Here is a 19,242-nt window from a genome sequence, read left to right on the forward strand (position 1 = left end):
ACCTGGCGATACAATTGTACTCTTTAAAATCACTATTCTTGATGAGTTTTTATGGTTCTAACACTTTGAGGATAAATGTAGTCTTGTTATTTCATATATTCCGCCCACTAACAGGTAAAATTATAAATCTCTTAATAGCTTAATTTTACACACTGCATAATGTTACACCAGTTTAGTGTATATCAACTTTATTTAGGATGAGTTCTTATGCTAATTACATTTCCAGTGAAAGGCTCTGAGCAGTGATGGGTAGGTCAAACAATTAAATACCTTGCTTTTTATTGTTAATTAAATGTATCAAAACTGAAAAACTGCATTTCTTGTAAATCAACAAATAGCTGTTTTAAGTTACGTGAAAATCAGGTGAAGGTCAGGAACATATACTTTTCTGCATAAATATGCATAATTTAGTAATTCCCTCAGTTTCTATTAGATTGAAAACTACCGCCAACATTGAAGACCTTACAGGACTTTTTTTTTGCCTTTCATATCTCCAAAACCACAAATGCACAGATTAGTAGGTGTTCATTTCACTTTCATGTATTGCTATGATATCAGTGCAGTTTTCCTCCAATCGACTGATAGAAACAAAGAAATGAAGGCTCCAATCACACACCAACTACAGGAAGTTAGCAGAAACAATTCTGATGGAGTCTCATCTGTTTATAGACGTGCTTCCATTGTGTGTAAAGGATTTTTCATCAGTGTGTGATGTAATTTTGTTCATGAGTAATTCACTTGTGAAAAACAGGAAAACTGATTCAGTGTTCCCCAGCATGAAAAATGGCAAACTAGATCAGAGAAGAAAAAAAAAGCTGGATTCTTCAGATATTCATCTGCAGTGTGCAGGTCAAATGGAACCCATATGCATGGCTATGAAGTTCACTGCAAGCATGTTTTCTGTAAATCTGATTCAAGTTTAATTTAAAGAAGTTTAATCAGTTTAAGTTCATGTATCAACTGAAAAAAATTGGATTTTTCTTTGATTTTAAATACAAAATCTCTTTACATAGAGTTCAATAAGAACAATAGCTAAAGCAGTTGAAGCTGTGAGCACAGGTTTTAGTGTTGTGACCTAAGTCCAGCTGTTACATGTGTGAGTATTTGCTGAGGTCAGAGGTCAAATTTTTCTCACAGCTCCCAAAAGCAGGGTTGACCTTGTTCAGTCTTTTCCAGGTTAACTATGCGGTAATTTTCTTACAGCGATTAAAACAAATCTCTAATTAAAATATACAGCTCAAAATTGCACACATGCACAGTTTCACTATGGGGTTGGAGCGTTTTGTGGATCACAAAATCCCAGACATTTCCCTTGTTCTTTAAAAAAAAACAAAAAAAAACAACAAACATTCCACAGATGCCTCTGCTGTTGATGGGGAGATGCCTTTATATAGAAACCAGAAATATCCAGGCAACAGTTAAAAATCTCTTAGACTGAAACCACAAGACAACAAAGAGCAGAGTTCATCCCTTTAGAATCAGGTCAGATCATAAATTTGCTCAGGCTCCTTCACAAAAAAACACAAGCTTTTTACTCCAGACTTAACAGACTCCTTCCGGTTGTGGAGGAACACAGACAACACCAGGACACCAACAGAGCAGGAAGTGGACTGAGAACAGGAAGCTCTCAAAACAATGCTAAGTAAACTACTGAGTATAAATATAGTGTTTTGAGAGTGAAATGCGGAGCCCAAGGGGAAAGCAGAATTTGAATATTTTCTGTGGTGTAGGAAGTATTTGCAAAGTGAAATCATGGCAAAAATAAGTTTATAATGTCAGTGGTGAATTTTAATTATCATAACTTGAGACTGAATACCTTAAAGAAGTGTTTGATGGCTGGAATGTGGCTGGCACACTCATTTTTCCTGTAGTCATCCACATTTTGGCCGACCTGGAAACAAACACAGGATGTATACGCATAATTGCATTCATGTCATAAGCCTCTTAGGAGACAAAATAAAGACGAGGGAAACAAGCTGGGGAACAGGAGGGTTCATAATAATGTCAAAAGACATTTTATGTTTAGCTATATGGTACATTATGCTTTATTCATTCGGTGTTTGAAAGGTTAGTTTTGCACCATAAATGTGGACATTCAAATAATAAGAAATACCAGGAAAACAAATTGACTATATAAAAAAACCCACTAGAAGTTAAAATAAGAAATGGTTTATAAATATGTATTAAGGGCAAAGACTAATGTGTTGCGGAAAGGAGAAATAATCAGATCTGGCCCAAAGGTCAATTTCCCCTTTTCACATCTCATACACCCTCTTTGAACCAATCAGTTCACATTTTGGGCTTTTCTACTAAGGTTTTGCATACCCACCAACCTAAGCTGTTGAATATCAGAGGTTTTTCTCCTGTCAAGTGTTTTGATTAATTTATGTGATAAATAATTCCCAAAATGCCAAAAAAAACTTACATAAAATTACATTTTTGTTACACTCTCCATTTTCCAGAGCGCAAACACACAGAGGATAATGACAATGTAAGCAATACTAACCAAACTAATTCAGGTAATCGCTAACAGAGAATACTAAACATTCTTTAAAATGAACACTTTAAATCATTTTGTCTTTGTTTTTATATGTAAAACCCCACATGCTCTGTCACACACTTGATGTGATGTCACCTTTGCTTGTTAAATAAATTAATCGTTGATGACAGCACATAGCTGGTAGGCCGGAAAGGAATATTTTGACAATTGTGAAAGAGGAATCAGCTTAAATCGGTATCGACAAGTTTAGAGTTTTAATATTAACGGGTAATTTTGCCTAAACATAAGAGTGGCAAGTAAATTTCTCAACATAGCTCTAAATGTCCTCTCTACAAGAATTTATAACAGTCTGGAAGGTTTTTTGTGAGTACAGTTTATGCATTATGTAGGAGCTTTGGAATTAATAAACATTAGTAAATGTCCAAGCTAGAGGAAATTAGTCTAAGTTAATTCTTGGGCATTGTCATTTGTGAGTCTTTCACTTGTCTTAATGTATGATTTATGATAATTAATGCAACTCACCCAGCTTATCAAAGCAATCCGAAGAGCTCCCCCATCCACTCCTCCCACTTTACACAGTCCATATTGAGGTTTAGAGATGTGAAACTTTTCTGCCAGTTCTGCCACACCACCCGCTGTAAAGGGAAAAGTTTAAAGAAGGAAAAGCAATATTATTCACATTTACTTTTAAAGTACACTACTTGTGGGAAACAGGGTGGTACATTTTTATTCTTTTACAACACAAAATTATTATTTTTTTATTACTTCACAAATTAACAGTTCACTCTACCTCCTGAGTCGGCCAGTTTGAGCTTGTTGGTAACCCCTTCATATGTAAATAATGCCCTGTGAGCATAAGGAGAACAAATGTAGGTTAGCTACAAAGAAATATGACACAAAGCCACAAAGCCACAGCTTTCTGGATAAATCTACATGTCAGTAGATTTATCCAGAATCTAAAGCTTTTTTCTATGTGCTCGTGAGGAGACTTAAAACTTTAAAGCTTAACATTGTTCATTGCAGTATGCACAAGCAAAAAGTTAATCGCAAAAAAAAAATCAAATTGTCAAACTACACCACAAACTGTAAGGCAACAAAAAGCTGTACATAATTGTGAATTTGAGGGAAAACATGAGATTTACAAGAAACAGCATTATGGATATCATGGATAATGTCTACAGCAGAGTTAAGTCATTACACAAAATCCCAAGCTTAGGGACGTGTTATAACTGTGAAGATCCACAACTCTTTTGTTGTCTGTTGAATCTGAATCTGTTGAAAAGTCAAATATCTGTTGTGCACTGTCCACATCTGGCTTGTGTGGAAGATTGACAAAAAGAAAAACATTTCTGAAGACCTGGAAAGTCCTATTTAAAGATCACCACAACTAATATACTTGACACAGCAAATATGTAGAAGAGAGTGCTCTGTACGCCTGAGACTTAAATTGAACCATTTGACCTGCATGGCATCAGTCTTTCCATCAACTCAACTCCTATGTTCAGGCTGAAAACCCCTAAACCCACGGTGGTGGTAGAACCATGCTGTGCCAAGGCTTTTCTTCGGTAAAGACAGGGAAGCTGATCAGAGTTGATGGAAAGATTGATGATGCTAGGTAGAGAGGAAAATTGGAAGAAAAAGTGGTGTTGGCTGCTTGTGACTGGCTTAACCTTTATACAGGACAATGACCCTTAATAAACAAGCAAAGCTTCAATGTAAGGACTTAAATCAATACCTATGTATCTGTCAGAAAGGCTCAAAGTCTTTATCTTTAGCCAATTAAAAATCTGTGGCAAGACATAAAACTGCGGTTGGATCCTCTTCAAGAATGAAAGAGAATGAAATAGCTCATTTGCAGCTATTATGCAAATGAGAATTGACATCAACTTTAGCCTCTGGATGTTCAAAACTGGTAGAGACATAAGACTTAGATATAACTGCATTAAAAGGAGGTTATACAAAGCTTTGACTCAGAGTAGCTGGATAGAAATGCATTCCATACTTGAGAGATTATTATTTGTAAAATAAGTATATAAATAATAATGTGTCATTTTCAAAGTTTCTGTTTTATTCTTTTGAAATTTCCATCTCTGTCATTTAACATGCTGGAGTCAAAATAGTGGTGAGTGAGTGAGGTAAACTTCTACAGTATCCAGGGCAAACAGAGTTTAATCAGACACTTAGTAATGCTAATCATGCTAACTTAGCTAATTATTTAAGATAGGATGCTAAAAACACTATAAAATGAACGCATTAAATAACTTGCAAATTCGCATGCATAGAAATAAGTTTATATTATATTTATTCTATATTTGTATTGTTATATTTTCTTTTCAATTCATAATTCTATACTAACTTATATAACAAATAATCCCAGTAAAACACAAAAAATTGTGTACAGTTGTAGTTTGACAAAATGTGAAAAAGTTCAAAGGGTGACTGCTTAAGCAATCCACTGTAGTGCTGCTGCACACAATAACTATATTTTTGTATATAAAACTGGAAACATGAACTTTCTTCAATTGCAAAGATGTGACAGTGACACAGTACACCGTATTCCAAATTATTATGCAAATTGGATTTAAGTGTCATAAAGATTAACATTTTTGTTGTGCTATTAAATTTATAGGTGGTATTGTGTGTCAGGGCTCTTTGAATCACTATGATTAATTTCAGAGAGCTGGGTTGATTAGTTTGTCTGGTGAGCTCAATTAAAGGCAATCTACTTAAGGATGTTCCACATTATTAAGCAGGCCACAGGTTTCAAGCAATAGGGGAAAGAGAAAGCTCTCTCTGCTGACGAAAATCATCAGATAGTGTTGTGCCGTATGACAAGGTATGAAAACATTAGATATTTAACGGAAACTGAAGCGTTATCATTGTACTGTGAAAAGATTTGTGGCTGATTCAGAACAAAGATGGGTTTGTGCAGATAAAGACATGTTGAGTAAGGTTTCTGTTAGACAAATTCATCTGATTAAGAGAGCAGCTGTTAAAATGCCCTTACAACGCAGCAAACAGTTATTTGAAGCTGCTGATGCCTCTGGAACCTCAAGGTGGAGAATCCTCCAGAGGCTTGCGGTCTAAGAACCTACTATTAGCCACCCCTAACCAGAGCTCACAAGCAGAAATGGTCGCAGTGGGCCCAGTCGTACATGAAGATTAATTTTCAAACAGACTTGTTCACTGATGACTGATGTGCAACCCTGGATGGTCCAGATGGACGCAGTAGTGGATTGGTGGTGGATGGCCACCACATCCCAAACTCGGCTGTGACGTCAGCAAGGAGGTGGTGGAGTCATGCTTTGGGCTGAAATCATGGGGAGAGAATCATTGGTCGGCCCTTTCAGAGTCCCTGAAGGTCTGAAAATGACCTCAGCAAAGTATATGGACTTTCTGACTGATCGCTTTCTTTCATGGTTCAAAAAGAAGAGCTGTATCTTCCATAGCAAAATCATCCTCATGCATGACAATGCACCGTCTCATGCTGCAAGGAATACCACTGTGTCATTGGCTGCTATGGGCATAAAAGGGGAGAAACACATGGTGTGGCCACCATCCTCATCTGACCTCAACCCTATTGAGAACCTTTGGAGTTTCCTCAAGCAGAAGATTTTTTTTTTTTTTTTTTTTTTTTTTTTACTTCCTGTGACAATTGGGGGATAATTCCCATGTAGCGCTTTCCGGTTTTAGAGTGAACGCTGGAGCGACTTGCTGCCGCTGCTCGCCGATATAATTAACTTAGTTTATGGTCTTATGACCTAATTTGGACTATGCAATTGCGCTAATCAGGCTGACTAACTTCTGTCTGTTCAGCAAAATCGCTGATTTTGACAACACTATCTTACTTGTTGCTGTACACCTATCTTGGCCGCCGACTTCTCTCTACAATGCTAACTAGCAGGATATATAACTGGGCTGTGCTTCTCTGGACTCTCCTGGCACTTTTCCAACAACCTGTTACGGGTCTGATCCAGTACTCTGCTGCTGAACTCCTTCGGCTGCGGTCTCATCTACCTACACCCCCTCCTGCTTCACTGTTCATCTTGGATACAACCCCCTTACCACGCCGGAAATACATCCACCGCGGGTCTCGTCGGAACACCCAAGAGGACATCTCGAAACCCATAAAATCCATCTGGTCTACCTCTCGTCGTCTCCGGCGTGCTCCCAGCAGGGTTGTTGACCGCAGTGTGCTAGCTTGCCTAGCCCGGTCAGCTAACACTCCTGTAAAGTCTGATAATTCCTCTGTAAACTTCGGTCTGCTTAACATCCGCTCACTCACGGGCAAGGGACATCTCATCCAGGATCTCCTTACTGACCGTAAGTTTGACTTTCTATGCTTGACTGAGACCTGGCAACAACCTAATGACTTCTCTCAGCTTAACGATTCTGCTCCACCGGGGTTTGTTTACATCTCTCAACCCCGTGGCACCGGCCGGGGAGGAGGTCTCGCGGTAATCCACCGCGAGAAGTGGATAGTCTCGCCGTTGTCTGCTCCCACCTTCTCCTCATTCGAATCAACTGTGTGTCAGCTTTCTGGACCTACCCCCACCATCATTGCAACCATCTATCGTCCCCCGAAAATTAATAATGACTTTGTGAATGACTTTGCTGCTCTTCTTACTCACTTGTCAATCCTTTCACCAAACATTATAATATTGGGTGATTTCAATATTCATATGGATGATTGCAATAGTCCTCTGACTAAAGACTTTTCATCCTGCCTCCAGAGCTTTGGTCTCCAGCAGCTCATCAATTTTCCCACTCATTCCAAGGGTCATGTCCTGGATCTAGTCTGTTATTCTGGTGTTTCCCCTTCTGATTGTAAAGCAGATGAACTTGCCATAACTGACCATTTTCTTCTTTCATTTAACATTTGTCTTCCTCTCTCAATCACTAAGCTTTCCCGTCTTATTTCTTTTCGTAACATTAAGGATATTAATTTAAATTCTCTCTCCTCCAGTGTAAATTCTCTCATGGACAACATATACTCCACTTTAAATTCAACTGCTCTTGACGACCTGGTCTCATATTATAACACTGGTCTTCACTCAATACTCAACTCTCTTGCTCCGCTAAAAACCAGATCTGTTTTTTTTGCTCGTTCTGCCCCCTGGTTTACTCCTGAACTTCGGCTCATGAAGGCCAAAGGACGGCAACTTGACAGGCTCTATCGGAAAACTGGACTAGCTGTTCATAAAGACATTTATAAAAATTACATAGTACACTATAAGGACTGTATTACTCAAGCCAAATCCCTCTATTACACTGGTCTAATCTGTTCAAATGAAGGTTCCACCAAGTCAATATTCTCACTTTATAAGAACATTATTCGAACCCCGGACTCTCTACCTTCATATCTGTGTTCAACTGATTTTTGTAATTCTCTCGTGTCATTTTTTGACAGCAAAATTCTAAAGATTCACCAGAAACTCAGCTCACAACCCTTCCCCTGTTCTGTTTTTGAACTTTCTCCTCCAGCCCATTCCTTCTCCTCCTTCCAGCTCCCAACAACTTCAGAAATTACAAGTCTAATACATAAGTCCAACTCGTCCACCTGTCTGCTTGATCCTCTTCCTACAGTCCTGGTTAAAGCCTGTGCTTCAACCATAATCCCTCTTATTTCTACCATTATTCACTCCTCTCTCTCTACTGGAAAAGTTCCTGCATCGTTTAAAATTGCTGCCATAACTCCTATTTTAAAAAAACCTGGTGCTGATTACTACAATCTGAATAATTTTCGTCCTATCTCCAACTTGCCTTTCATCTCTAAAATTCTTGAGAAGATAGTAGCATCGCAACTTCACACTTATTTATCCAACAATAACCTGTATGAACTGTTTCAGTCTGGTTTTCGTCCCCTCCATAGTACAGAAACAGCTCTCATAAAAATCACTAATGACCTCCTTATGGCAGCTGACTCTGGCTTGCTGTCCATTCTTATCTTACTTGATTTGAGTGCAGCGTTTGACACTATTTGTCATGTCACCCTACTTAATAGACTGTCTTCCATTGGTATCACTCAGACTCCTCTAAACTGGTTTAAATCATATCTTTCCTGCCGCACTCAGTTCGTTCGGATCAAAACCTTTTCTTCCCAGCCTTCCTCTGTTACATCAGGAGTTCCCCAGGGCTCTGTTTTAGGGCCCCTTCTTTTTATTATTTATCTTCTTCCCCTGGGTAATATTTTTCGTAAATATAACATTGATTTTCACTGTTATGCGGATGACACCCAGCTTTATGTTTCCAGTAAGCCCGCCTCCAACCTTCCACCATCCTCGCTTACTGATTGCTTGACTGAAATTAAATCCTGGTTCTCCTCTAATCTACTTAAGCTTAATAGTGATAAAACGGAGGTCCTTCTCATTGGTACTAAATTTAATCTGGCCAAAATCAAAAACTTTAGTCTTGAAATTGATAACTGTTCCGTTTTCCCCTCCCCTCAGGTAAAGAGTCTGGGTGTTATTCTTGACAGCACCCTTTCTTTCCAGTCTCATATTAACAATATTACCCGCTCAGCTTATTTTCATCTACGCAACATCAACCGTCTTCGCCCCTCCCTTGCTTCCCATTCCGCTGCCATTCTTGTTCACTGTCTTGTGACATCACGCCTAGACTATTGCAACTCCCTTCTGTTTGGTCTCACCCAGAAATCTCTTCATAAGCTTCAACTGGTCCAGAATTCAGCTGCCCGTATCATTACTAAAACCCCATCCATGCACCACATCACTCCTATCTTGCAAAGACTTCATTGGCTGCCTACCAAGTTCCGCATAGAATACAAAATTCTTCTGTATACTTTTAAGGCTCTTTACAATCTTTCCCCACTATATCTCTCCAATCTTATTCATATTGCCACTCCCTCTCGTTCCCTCAGATCATCCTCCTCTATCCATTTGTCTGTCCCCTCTGTCCGTCTTACTACCATGGGGAGCAGAGCTTTCAGTCGCTCTGCCCCCCAACTCTGGAACTCCCTACCACCTCATCTTAGAAACATAAATTCATTCCCTAAATTTAAAACCGAATTTAAAACACACCTTTTTAGATCTGCCTTTTCAACATGACACAATTGGTTTGCTTGATTTTTATATAGATTTTTACATAGATTTACATATAGATTTTATATAGATACATTGTTGTGTATTTATTCTACCTACTTTTAATTGCTATATTTTATTGTTTTTGCTATTTTTCGTTCTCTGTACGGTGTCCTTGAGTGCCAGAAAGGCGCCTTTCAAATAAAATGTATTATTATTATTATTATTAAGATCTGAGGGTGGAATGCAGTTCATATCAAAACAGCAGCTCTGGGAAGGTTTTCTGACATCCTGCAAAGAAATTCAAGCAGAAACTTTCCACAAACTCACAAGTTCAATGGATGCAAGAATTGTGCAGGTGAAATCAAACAGACCTATGTTAACATGTAACTTGGTCTGTTAAGATGTTTTTGATTGAAATAGCTTTTTATTTTAGTACATGTGACCACTTAATGCTGCACATTCAAATAATGACCGTTTGCAATTCTTTATAATCCATAAAATGTTTAGAAAATCTGCGGGGCATAATAATTTGGAACAGTGCATTTTGAGTTTTTTATTTTTGAAGAAAACACAGTTCTCATTGGGAGCTTTGTTCAGTGAAATTTGATTTATAGTGTAATAGTTCATGACTTGAAAATTATACCGACCATCTTTTGCATTGACCATTTAAAAAAAACTGAGTACATATCACTTGCATAATAATTTGGAACACGGTGTAGACATTTCTGTGCTTTTTAAGTAAATATCAAAGATATGAAGCTACGCTGAAACACAATAACCAACATTCACAGTGCTTTCTTCATACTTGGATGGCTCCTCAGTGTGAAACAAACACAACCAGCGCTGCTAAGAGCTCCAAGGTTTTAGGCATTTTGCAGGTGAAAACCTGTCCTACCACACCCTTCAGTCAGTCTACTGTCACTGTGGCAACTCAACTTAAGATGTGTTTTCATGAGACCATTGAGACACAACTCTATTGCTTTGTTAAGAGCACTATAATTAATTTGCTTTGTAGCTGACGCTCCAAGGCAGATTTGAGTGATAAAGAAGACAGAGTGAAAAAGAGGCAAAGTGAAAAACTAACAGTAGCCTTGATTGGAAAGAATTGGAAAGTTCAGCATTGAAATAAATTATCTACTCATTGGTAGCTTTGCTTTGAAAATCAACTTCATTTATATGAATCCTTTGAAGAAGAAAAGTAAAACTTTCACTGGATGGTCTAAAGTGAGATGAAGTGACTCATCTTGCATGAGAGTACACGAATTTGAATGTTTCCATGGTTGAACGTGTGTAGGTGTAAATCTTCCGTCATGTCAATAACATCTGGAGCAAGGTAGAGAGGAGCCATAAGTAGCCATTACAGCAGGTCAGAGGTGAAAGATACTTGTGTGAGTATGTGGATGTGTGTATGCAGCGGGAGGAGACAACATTTAAAAATGTGTTGGTTGGCTACTGACAAACTGGACAAAACAGCAGAAGTTTAGCTTACAAGTTGTTAGAGGCCCGTTATCTCCGTCAGCATCAACAGATCACTCGGTTTTGTTTTTTCTAACACAACAAACCTGCCTTTGTTTCTCTCTTTCCATTGAACAAAGCACACAACAGGTTAGAGAGGTAAGTGAGCTGAGGACACACTAACCATATTGTGCACCCTATTCATCATGTTGCATCCTGGTCACCTGCATGAGTGGGCAGGATGACAGTGTTCATTTATTATTTATTGTCCTTGTAATGGAAATGTTTACAAGGTTTCTATCACGTCACCAACTAAAGGTGAAGTGCAAACCTTCTCTGAAGTTTATTCAGTAAAAACTTTGCAAATTTGTCCCCAAAGAAGCACAAACTCTCTCTCTCTCATGAAGCTGATGAACTCTTTATTCCCTTTGGGATTAATTTAAAGTGTTAGTGTAACTCAGGAAAAGTATGTTAGGGTTAGGGCTCCCATGGGCCCACCACCCGTGGGAGGGGCCAAAGGGGTCGGGTGCAGTGTGGGATGGGTGGCAGCAGAGGGAGGGGACCCTGGCGGTCCGATCCTCGGTTGCAGAAACTGGCTCTTGGGACGTGGAATGTCACCTCTCTGGTGGGGAAGGAGCCGGAGCTAGTGCGTGAGGTCGAGAGGTTCCGGCTAGAAATAGTCGGTCTCACCTCGACGCACGGCTCTGGTTCTGGAACCAGTCTCCTTGAGAGGGGCTGGACATACTTCCACTCTGGAGTTGCCCAAGGTGAGAGGCGTCGGGCAGGAGTGGGCATACTTGTTGCTCCCCATCTCGGCGCCTGTACGTTGGGGTTTACCCCGGTGAACGAGAGGGTAGCATCCCTCCGCCTACGGGTGGGGGGACGGGTTCTGACTGTCGTTTGTGCTTACGGGCCGAACGACAGTTCAGATTACCCACCCTTTTTGGAGTCCTTAGAGGGGGTACTGGAGAGTGCTCCTCCTGGGGACTCCCTTGTTCTGCTGGGGGACTTCAACGCTCACGTGGGCAATGACAGTGAGACCTGGAGGGGCGTGGTTGGGAGGAACGGCCCGCCCGACCTGAACTCGAGCGGTGTTCTGTTGCTGGACTTCTGTGCTCGCCATGGATTGTCCATAACGAACACCATGTTCAAGCATAAGGGTGTCCATATGTGCACTTGGCACCAGGACACCCTAGGCCGCAGTTCGATGATCGACTTTGTCATCGTTTCATCGGATCTGCGGCCGTATGTCTTGGACACTCGGGTGAAGAGAGGTGCGGAGCTGTCCACTGACCACTACCTGGTGGTGAGTTGGCTCCGGTGGTGGGGGCGAAAGCCGGTCAGACCTGGCAGGCCCAAACGTGTTGTGAGGGTCTGCTGGGAACGTCTGGCGGAATCCCCTGTGAGACGGAGCTTTAACTCCCATCTCCGGCAAAACTTCGAACACGTCCCGGGGGAGGTGGGGGACATGGAGTCTGAGTGGACCGTGTTCCGTGCCTCCATTGTCGAGGCGGCCGATCGGAGCTGTGGCCGCAAGGTTGTCGGTGCCTGTCGCGGCGGCAACCCTCGAACCCGCTGGTGGACACCTTCGGTGAGGGATGCCGTCAGGCTGAAGAAGGAGTCCTATCGGGCCTTTTTGGCCTGTGGGACTCCGGAAGCAGCTGATGGGTACCGGCGGGCGAAGCGGCATGCGGCTCGGGCGGTTGCTGAGGCAAAAACCCGGGCGTGGGAGGAGTTTGGAGAGGCCATGGAGAAAGACTTCCGTACGGCTTCGAGGCGATTCTGGTCCACCATCCGGCGTCTCAGGGGGGGGGAAGCGGTGCAGCACCAACACTGTTTATAGTGGGGATGGTGTGCTGCTGACCTCTACTCGGGACGTTGTGGGCCGGTGGGCAGAGTACTTCGAAGACCTCCTCAATCCCACCAACATGCCTTCCACTGAGGAAGCGGAGCCTGGGGACTCTGGGTTAGGCTCTCCAATCTCTGGGGACGAGGTCGCCGAGGTGGTTAAAAAGCTCCTCGGTGGCAGGGCCCCGGGGGTGGATGAGATCCGCCCGGAGTTTCTTAAGGCTCTGGATGTTGTAGGGTTGTGTTGGTTGACGCGACTCTGCAATGTCGCATGGACATCGGGGGCAGTTCCCCTGGATTGGCAGACTGGGGTGGTGGTCCCCCTGTTCAAAAAGGGGGACCGGAGGGTGTGCTCCAATTATAGAGGGGTCACACTCTTAAGCCTCCCTGGCAAGGTCTATTCAGGGGTCCTGGAGAGGAGGGTCCGTCGGATAGTCGAACCTCGGATTCAGGAAGAGCAGTGTGGTTTTCGTCCTGGTCGTGGAACGCTGGACCAGCTCTACACCCTCGGCAGGGTCCTGGAGGGTGCATGGGAGTTCGCCCAACCAGTCTACATGTGTTTTGTGGACCTGGAGAAGGCGTTCGACCGTGTCCCTCGGGGAGCCCTGTGGGGGGTTCTCCGGGAGTATGGGGTACCGGGCCCTTTGATACGGGCTGTCAGGTCCCTGTATGACCGGTGTCAGAGTCTGGTCCGCATTGCCGGCAGTAAGTCGGGCTCGTTTCCGGTGAGAGTTGGACTCCGCCAGGGCTGCCCTTTGTCACCGATTCTGTTCATCACTTTCATGGACAGAATTTCTAGGCGCAGCCAAGGTGTTGAGGGGATCCGATTTGGTGGCCTTAGGATCTCATCTCTGCTTTTTGCAGACGATGTGGTCCTTTTGGCTTCATCAGATCGTGATCTGCAGCTCTCGCTGGAGCGGTTCGCAGCCGAGTGTGACGCGGCCGGGATGAGGATCAGTGCCTCCAAATCCGAGGCCATGGTCTTGAGCCGGAAAAGGGTAGAGTGCCTTCTCCGGGTCAGGGGGGGTGTCCTGCCCCAAGTGGAGGAGTTTAAGTATCTCGGGATCTTGTTCACGAATGGGGGAAGAAGGGAGCGGGAGATCGACAGGCGGATTGGCGCAGCGTCTGCTGTCAAGCGGGCGCTGTACCGGTCCGTCGTGGTGAAGAGAGAGCTGAGCCAAAAAGCGAAGCTCTCGATTTACCGGTCGATCTACGTTCCCACCCTCATCTATGGTCATGAGCTTTGGGTCATGACCGAAAGAACGAGATCGCGGATACAAGCGGCCGAAATGGGTTTTCTCCGTAGGGTGGCTGGGCTCTCCCTTAGAGATAGGGTGAGAAGCTCAGTCATCCGGGAGGGACTCAGAGTAGAGCCGCTGCTCCTTCACATCGAGGGTTAGGGTTAGCTTAACCCTAAATTAAAAGACCATTGCACTCGTGGTTTTACACCAAATATTGCTTTCTGAATTTTTCCTGAGTTAAAAACATCAGTTTTGTTTCTAAATGAATATGATCTTGTTTTCTTTGCATTATTTGAGGTCTGCAAGCACTGCATCTCCTTTGTTATTTTGACCATTTCTCATTTTCTGCAAATAAATAATAAATTTTTGCTTCAAATTTCATAGACATGTTGTCAATAGTTCATAGAATAAACGTTCATTTTACTCAAAAATATACCTATAAAATGTAAAATCAGATAAAAACTGATCATTTGAAGTGGTCTCTTAATTTTTTCCAGAGCTGTATATGATAACTTACATAAGAACAAATTTTCTCTACAATATGCCGTTGGGTAAAAGTAGAAAGCTGGAGGAAATGCAAATGACCGAATAAAAATTAAATACGCCCATTAGAAAAACATTTATTTTAAAACTGTACAATTGCCCCATTCACTCAAAACTGAGGCACTGACCTAAATTTATGGATTTTATGGATCCTTGGTTCTCCAGTGTTCCTAAAGGTTAGTGTTGACAAGGAAATGTCACTGTTCCTGAGTCCAACTCCATGAGCTAATTCTCCACCCACAGGGCAGAGGCATGCAGTTGACAACAAAATGAGTGGGGGGGGGGCACACTTTGTTCTACCAGCCGGATTTTGCAAATACAATAATCTTTGCATTGTAAGCTTTAAAGGGCAACAATTGAATTGTTTTAGTCTTTTAACAAATGTTTAAATGTGAATTGTTTTCAATACCTAAAATCTCCAGTTATGATGTTAAATGTGAATAATGTAAAATATCTGCATCTAGGTCATGCTCAAATATACCATGTCCTGGTATTGTTGAGTAAGTTCTGTACGTTTTCTGATTAAATTATTATACCTCTACCATGTTCACCCTAAGTCTATCTACCTTTTGGCCCTACACGCAACATAAAAAAAAACCCAAAAAAAAAACATGACAATTACCTTCACAACTCAGAAAGCTTGTGTGCAGAAGACAATGGAAAGAAATATGCCAAACTCTGTTTTACACTTAATGACTAGTTTTACATTACATAATTTGTATTTACATTAGTATACAGTCGATGACTGTGTGACCCACGTTTCATAGAACAGTTTAATTTCTACTCTTTCAGTTAGCTTCTGGAGACAAGAGATAGATGCTGGCTCTATATGTATCGGTCTCAGTATTAATAGGTTAGTATGCTTGTTATCTGCACCAATGCATTATGTTGTTGATCCATTTAGTCTTTTAGTGGTTTAACTCAAACATTTGAAATTTTATGAAACTATGAAAACAGTATGTTTTCATAGTTGCACCCTGACACAGCTGTATTATTGCACTGTCTACTAGATGAACTACAGTGTGCAATAAACCAAAGGAAGCCCTGGTGTTTGCATCGTGTGCCAGTTTTATCACTGCAATGCCATGGTAGCATAAGCAGCTTCTGAAAGTCTCCTAAGCTAATAGACCAGATAGGCCCCTCCACACACATGGAGGGAGCAACAGATGGGAAAAACAGACTCTCTTTCTCTCTCTACTCCAGCCCACCTCCAAATGCAGCCAGCTATGACTTCAGAGGGAGGAGAAGAGGAGAGATTTGAAAAGTAGAGAAAGAGGCCACCATTAAGGGATGTGAAAAGAGGGGGGGAAAGTAATATAATAATCTAAAACATAAAGCTTTCAAAATAGTATGTTCTACAGATAAGATCTCGACATGGTTACCACAGTTAGAAACCCGACACATCCATGAAGAAGAATAAGTACTAAAAGGCATCCATGCAGTTTATAAACACAGACATGCTCCCACACAAAGGGAAATCTACTGGAATTTTGAGTCAGTTGCAATTGCAGTGGTTTGTTTGGGACTTTCAGACCCTTCATCCCCCCCAAACGTTATGATCTATCAAGATTAGCAGAAGCAGACCTTGTCGTCACCAATGCAAACATTCCCCTACACCAAGGCTGCATTCACTTTGAGTGTGGTAAAACACCGGGCATGCTTCTCTTGTTATGTAATTTCAGAAGATTTTTTTTTATCCTAACACTTTAATAACAGATAAGAATAAATCCTTAGACCAGAGACAAAATTGTGTTGTTTTGTTTTTGACCCCCCCCACTTGAATTTCATATTTAGATATCAGACTGCTCTTTATCAAAATTTTATAATTTTTCTCCTTCTCTGAATCATCTCACAGTTACGTAGACTTTCAAAAAATACAGCTATACTTTACAGTTACCTTTTTCTCCAAGTTTTTTATTTCCTTTCTAAAACTCTCTCTTTAGCTCAAAGATTATCTATTAATTTAATTCTTGCCTACAATAGGGATTAATGCGAGTTTGTTCCCTTAACCCCCTTTCAGCTCCCCAAATCCTCACTCTCTGCTCAAAGCTGACCTGTCTCCTGTTTCTATTTTTAGCTCGTCTCTTAGTCTACCTCGCCGTCTATGTTGTGCTGGGGAGCCCGGAGACGTCCCTGTAGCACAACTCACTCATTTCCTCTGTCCAAACATGGGCAAAATAAGTCTAGCAAGAGCTGACTGCTTAAAAAGTAATTTTTCCTCTTTTCCTCTCTTTTTTTTTGCCACTGAGCTTGTTACTCATGCAGTCTCTATAGAGCCGCCCCAAAGCTTCACACATTCCTACAACAGTCAGAGACATATGGAGACTTATCATGAGGGCTTGTGACTAAGAAGTAAGTAATAAAATAAATGACTTGGAGGATATTACAAAGAGAAAGAGAGTGGAAAAAGACAAAGAGTTACAGCTGACATGTGCACATATTTATACAGAAATATTCTGTACATGTGTATTCTGTGGAATGAAGCATCACAGTTAATATTTATACTACATGCTTTTTTTTTTAGGCCCGAGCAGCAAAGCGCTGCGAAGGCCTATTGTATCTGGCCTATTGTATCTGTACTGTTTATTATTATTATTATTACGATTCTTCCCACCTCTTCGTGTGCCTTTTTGGGGGCTTTATCATATTCAAAAACTCACCAAACTTGGCGGTCGCAACTAGAAAATTTAAAAATTTTGAATTTTAAGGTTGTCGCAAAAATCGCAAAAAAAATTGCTGAACGGTAGCAACTAGCAATTTTCTGTTGACACAATGGTATGAACGTACTTCATCGTAGAGACATGAAATTTGGTACACTTGTAGAGCTCACCAAAAGACTCAGAACTTACATTTAATGTTATAAGCCAACTATCACAGAAAGTCGGCCATTTTGTATTGAACGTCCATTTTTTTCCTCGATTTTGACGTTTACAGCCTTCGTATTTGATCGAACTCCTCCTAGGGATTTCGATTGATCGGCTTCAAACTCGGTCAGTCTGATCATAAGGCATGTTTGATTTAAAGTTATCAAATTGGTGAGTTTTGGAGCATGTTGAAGGGGGGTTAGCAGGGGTCAAAGTTCACCTACTCGCCATGAAACACGAAACTCTTATATTTCCTATACAAAAACACATAGAGGGACCAAACTTTCAGTGATTGATCGTCATCGGGTGCCCTACACTACCCTATGGTCAAATGATGACATCACTTAGGCCACGCCCCCTGAGAACAGGAAGTGTCATGTTTTACTGTGAACGGTCGCTATCTTAGCCCTTTGACCTAATCAACATGAAACTGTGTCCAGAGACAGAAGACATGTTGGTGTGTTGAGCATTCCAACCCTGACCGGCTTTGACATAGCAGGTGGGCGTGGCGGCGTGGCGAAGTGACCTGTAACGCCGTTGCCATACGTTTGGCTCTGAATTCCACAATTTCGGGCCCAGCTGCTCCAAACTCACTAGGATGGATCCTTATCCACCCACCGACAGGAATTCATAACAAAATCTGGTGGGCGTGGCCTAATTTCTCTATAGCGACCCCTAGAGTATTTTAAATGAACAGCCCCAAGCCATGCTTAAACCTAGAATTACGAAACTTGGTACACATGTGTATCTTGTCGGGACGTACAAAAAAGTCTCTTAGAGCCATGCTCTAAACCCAACAGGAAGTCGGCCATTTTAGATTGAATTTCATTTGACCTCGATTTTGACGTTTACAGCCTTTGCATTTGATCGAACTCCTCCTAGGGATTTCGATTGATCGGCTTCAAACTCGGTCAGTCTGATCATAAGGCATGTCTGATTTAAAGTTATCAAATTGGTGACTGTATGAGCTTGCTGAAGGGGGGTTACCAGGGGTCAAAGTTCACCTACTCGCCATGAAACACGAAACTCTTATATATCCTGCACAGAAACTCACAGAGACACCAAATTTTCAGTTATTGATCAACAATAGGTGTCCTAAAATACCCTGTGGTGAAATTATGACATCGCTTAGGCCACGCCCCCTGAGAACAGGAAGTGTCATGTTTTACTGTGAACGGTCGCTATCTTAGCCCTTTGACCTAATCAACATGAAACTGTGTCCAGAGACAGAAGACATGTTGGTGTGTTGTGGATTCAAGCCCTGACCGGCTGCGATGAAGCAGCTGGCTGTGGCGGCGTGGCGAAGTGACCTGTAACGCCGATGCCATACGTTTGCTTCTAGATTCCACATGTTTCGACCGAGCTGCACCAAACTTGGCCTCAGTGATGCTGTTGTGATGCCTGACAATGCTATGTCATCATATTATGACGTCATCTAAGCCCCGCCCCCTCAGAATGAATTAGAGAGATCTTCTGTGTAATTACTTAATAAACAGTACATGTTCGTCGTTTGTAGGGCAATGCTGCCCTCTGCTGGCCACTGAAATAGTTTCATTATTTCAGTAATTCGACACCAGAGGGCAGCATTGCCCTGCAGATGAAATTCTTCGATTTTGTAATACACAGGAAAAAATGAAAAATTGGTATTTCTAACACAAAAACTCACAGAGACTCCAAACTTTCAGTGATTGATCGTCATCAGGTGGCCTACAATACCATATGGTCAAATGATGACATCACGTAGGCCA

General features: G+C 41.7%; 1 protein-coding gene across 4 annotated transcripts in view; it reads right to left on the reverse strand.

Moving 5' to 3' along the window:
* The window catches only part of LOC116729784 (drebrin-like protein A), a 47,160-nt gene that overhangs the window by 13,432 nt on the left and 14,486 nt on the right, over positions 1-19,242 (reverse strand). For all 4 annotated transcript variants that reach the window (XM_032578561.1, XM_032578562.1, XM_032578560.1 and 1 more), the window contains exons 2-4: positions 3,291-3,346; positions 3,023-3,135; positions 1,817-1,891 (exon numbers count right to left, since the gene is read on the reverse strand). In XM_032578561.1, the coding sequence (XP_032434452.1) occupies positions 1,817-1,891; positions 3,023-3,135; positions 3,291-3,346 (244 nt within the window). The remainder of the gene's footprint in view (positions 1-1,816; positions 1,892-3,022; positions 3,136-3,290; positions 3,347-19,242) is intronic.

Source organism: Xiphophorus hellerii, chromosome 12, assembly GCF_003331165.1.
Source record: "Xiphophorus hellerii strain 12219 chromosome 12, Xiphophorus_hellerii-4.1, whole genome shotgun sequence".
NCBI classification, from domain to species: Eukaryota; Metazoa; Chordata; class Actinopteri; order Cyprinodontiformes; family Poeciliidae; genus Xiphophorus; species Xiphophorus hellerii.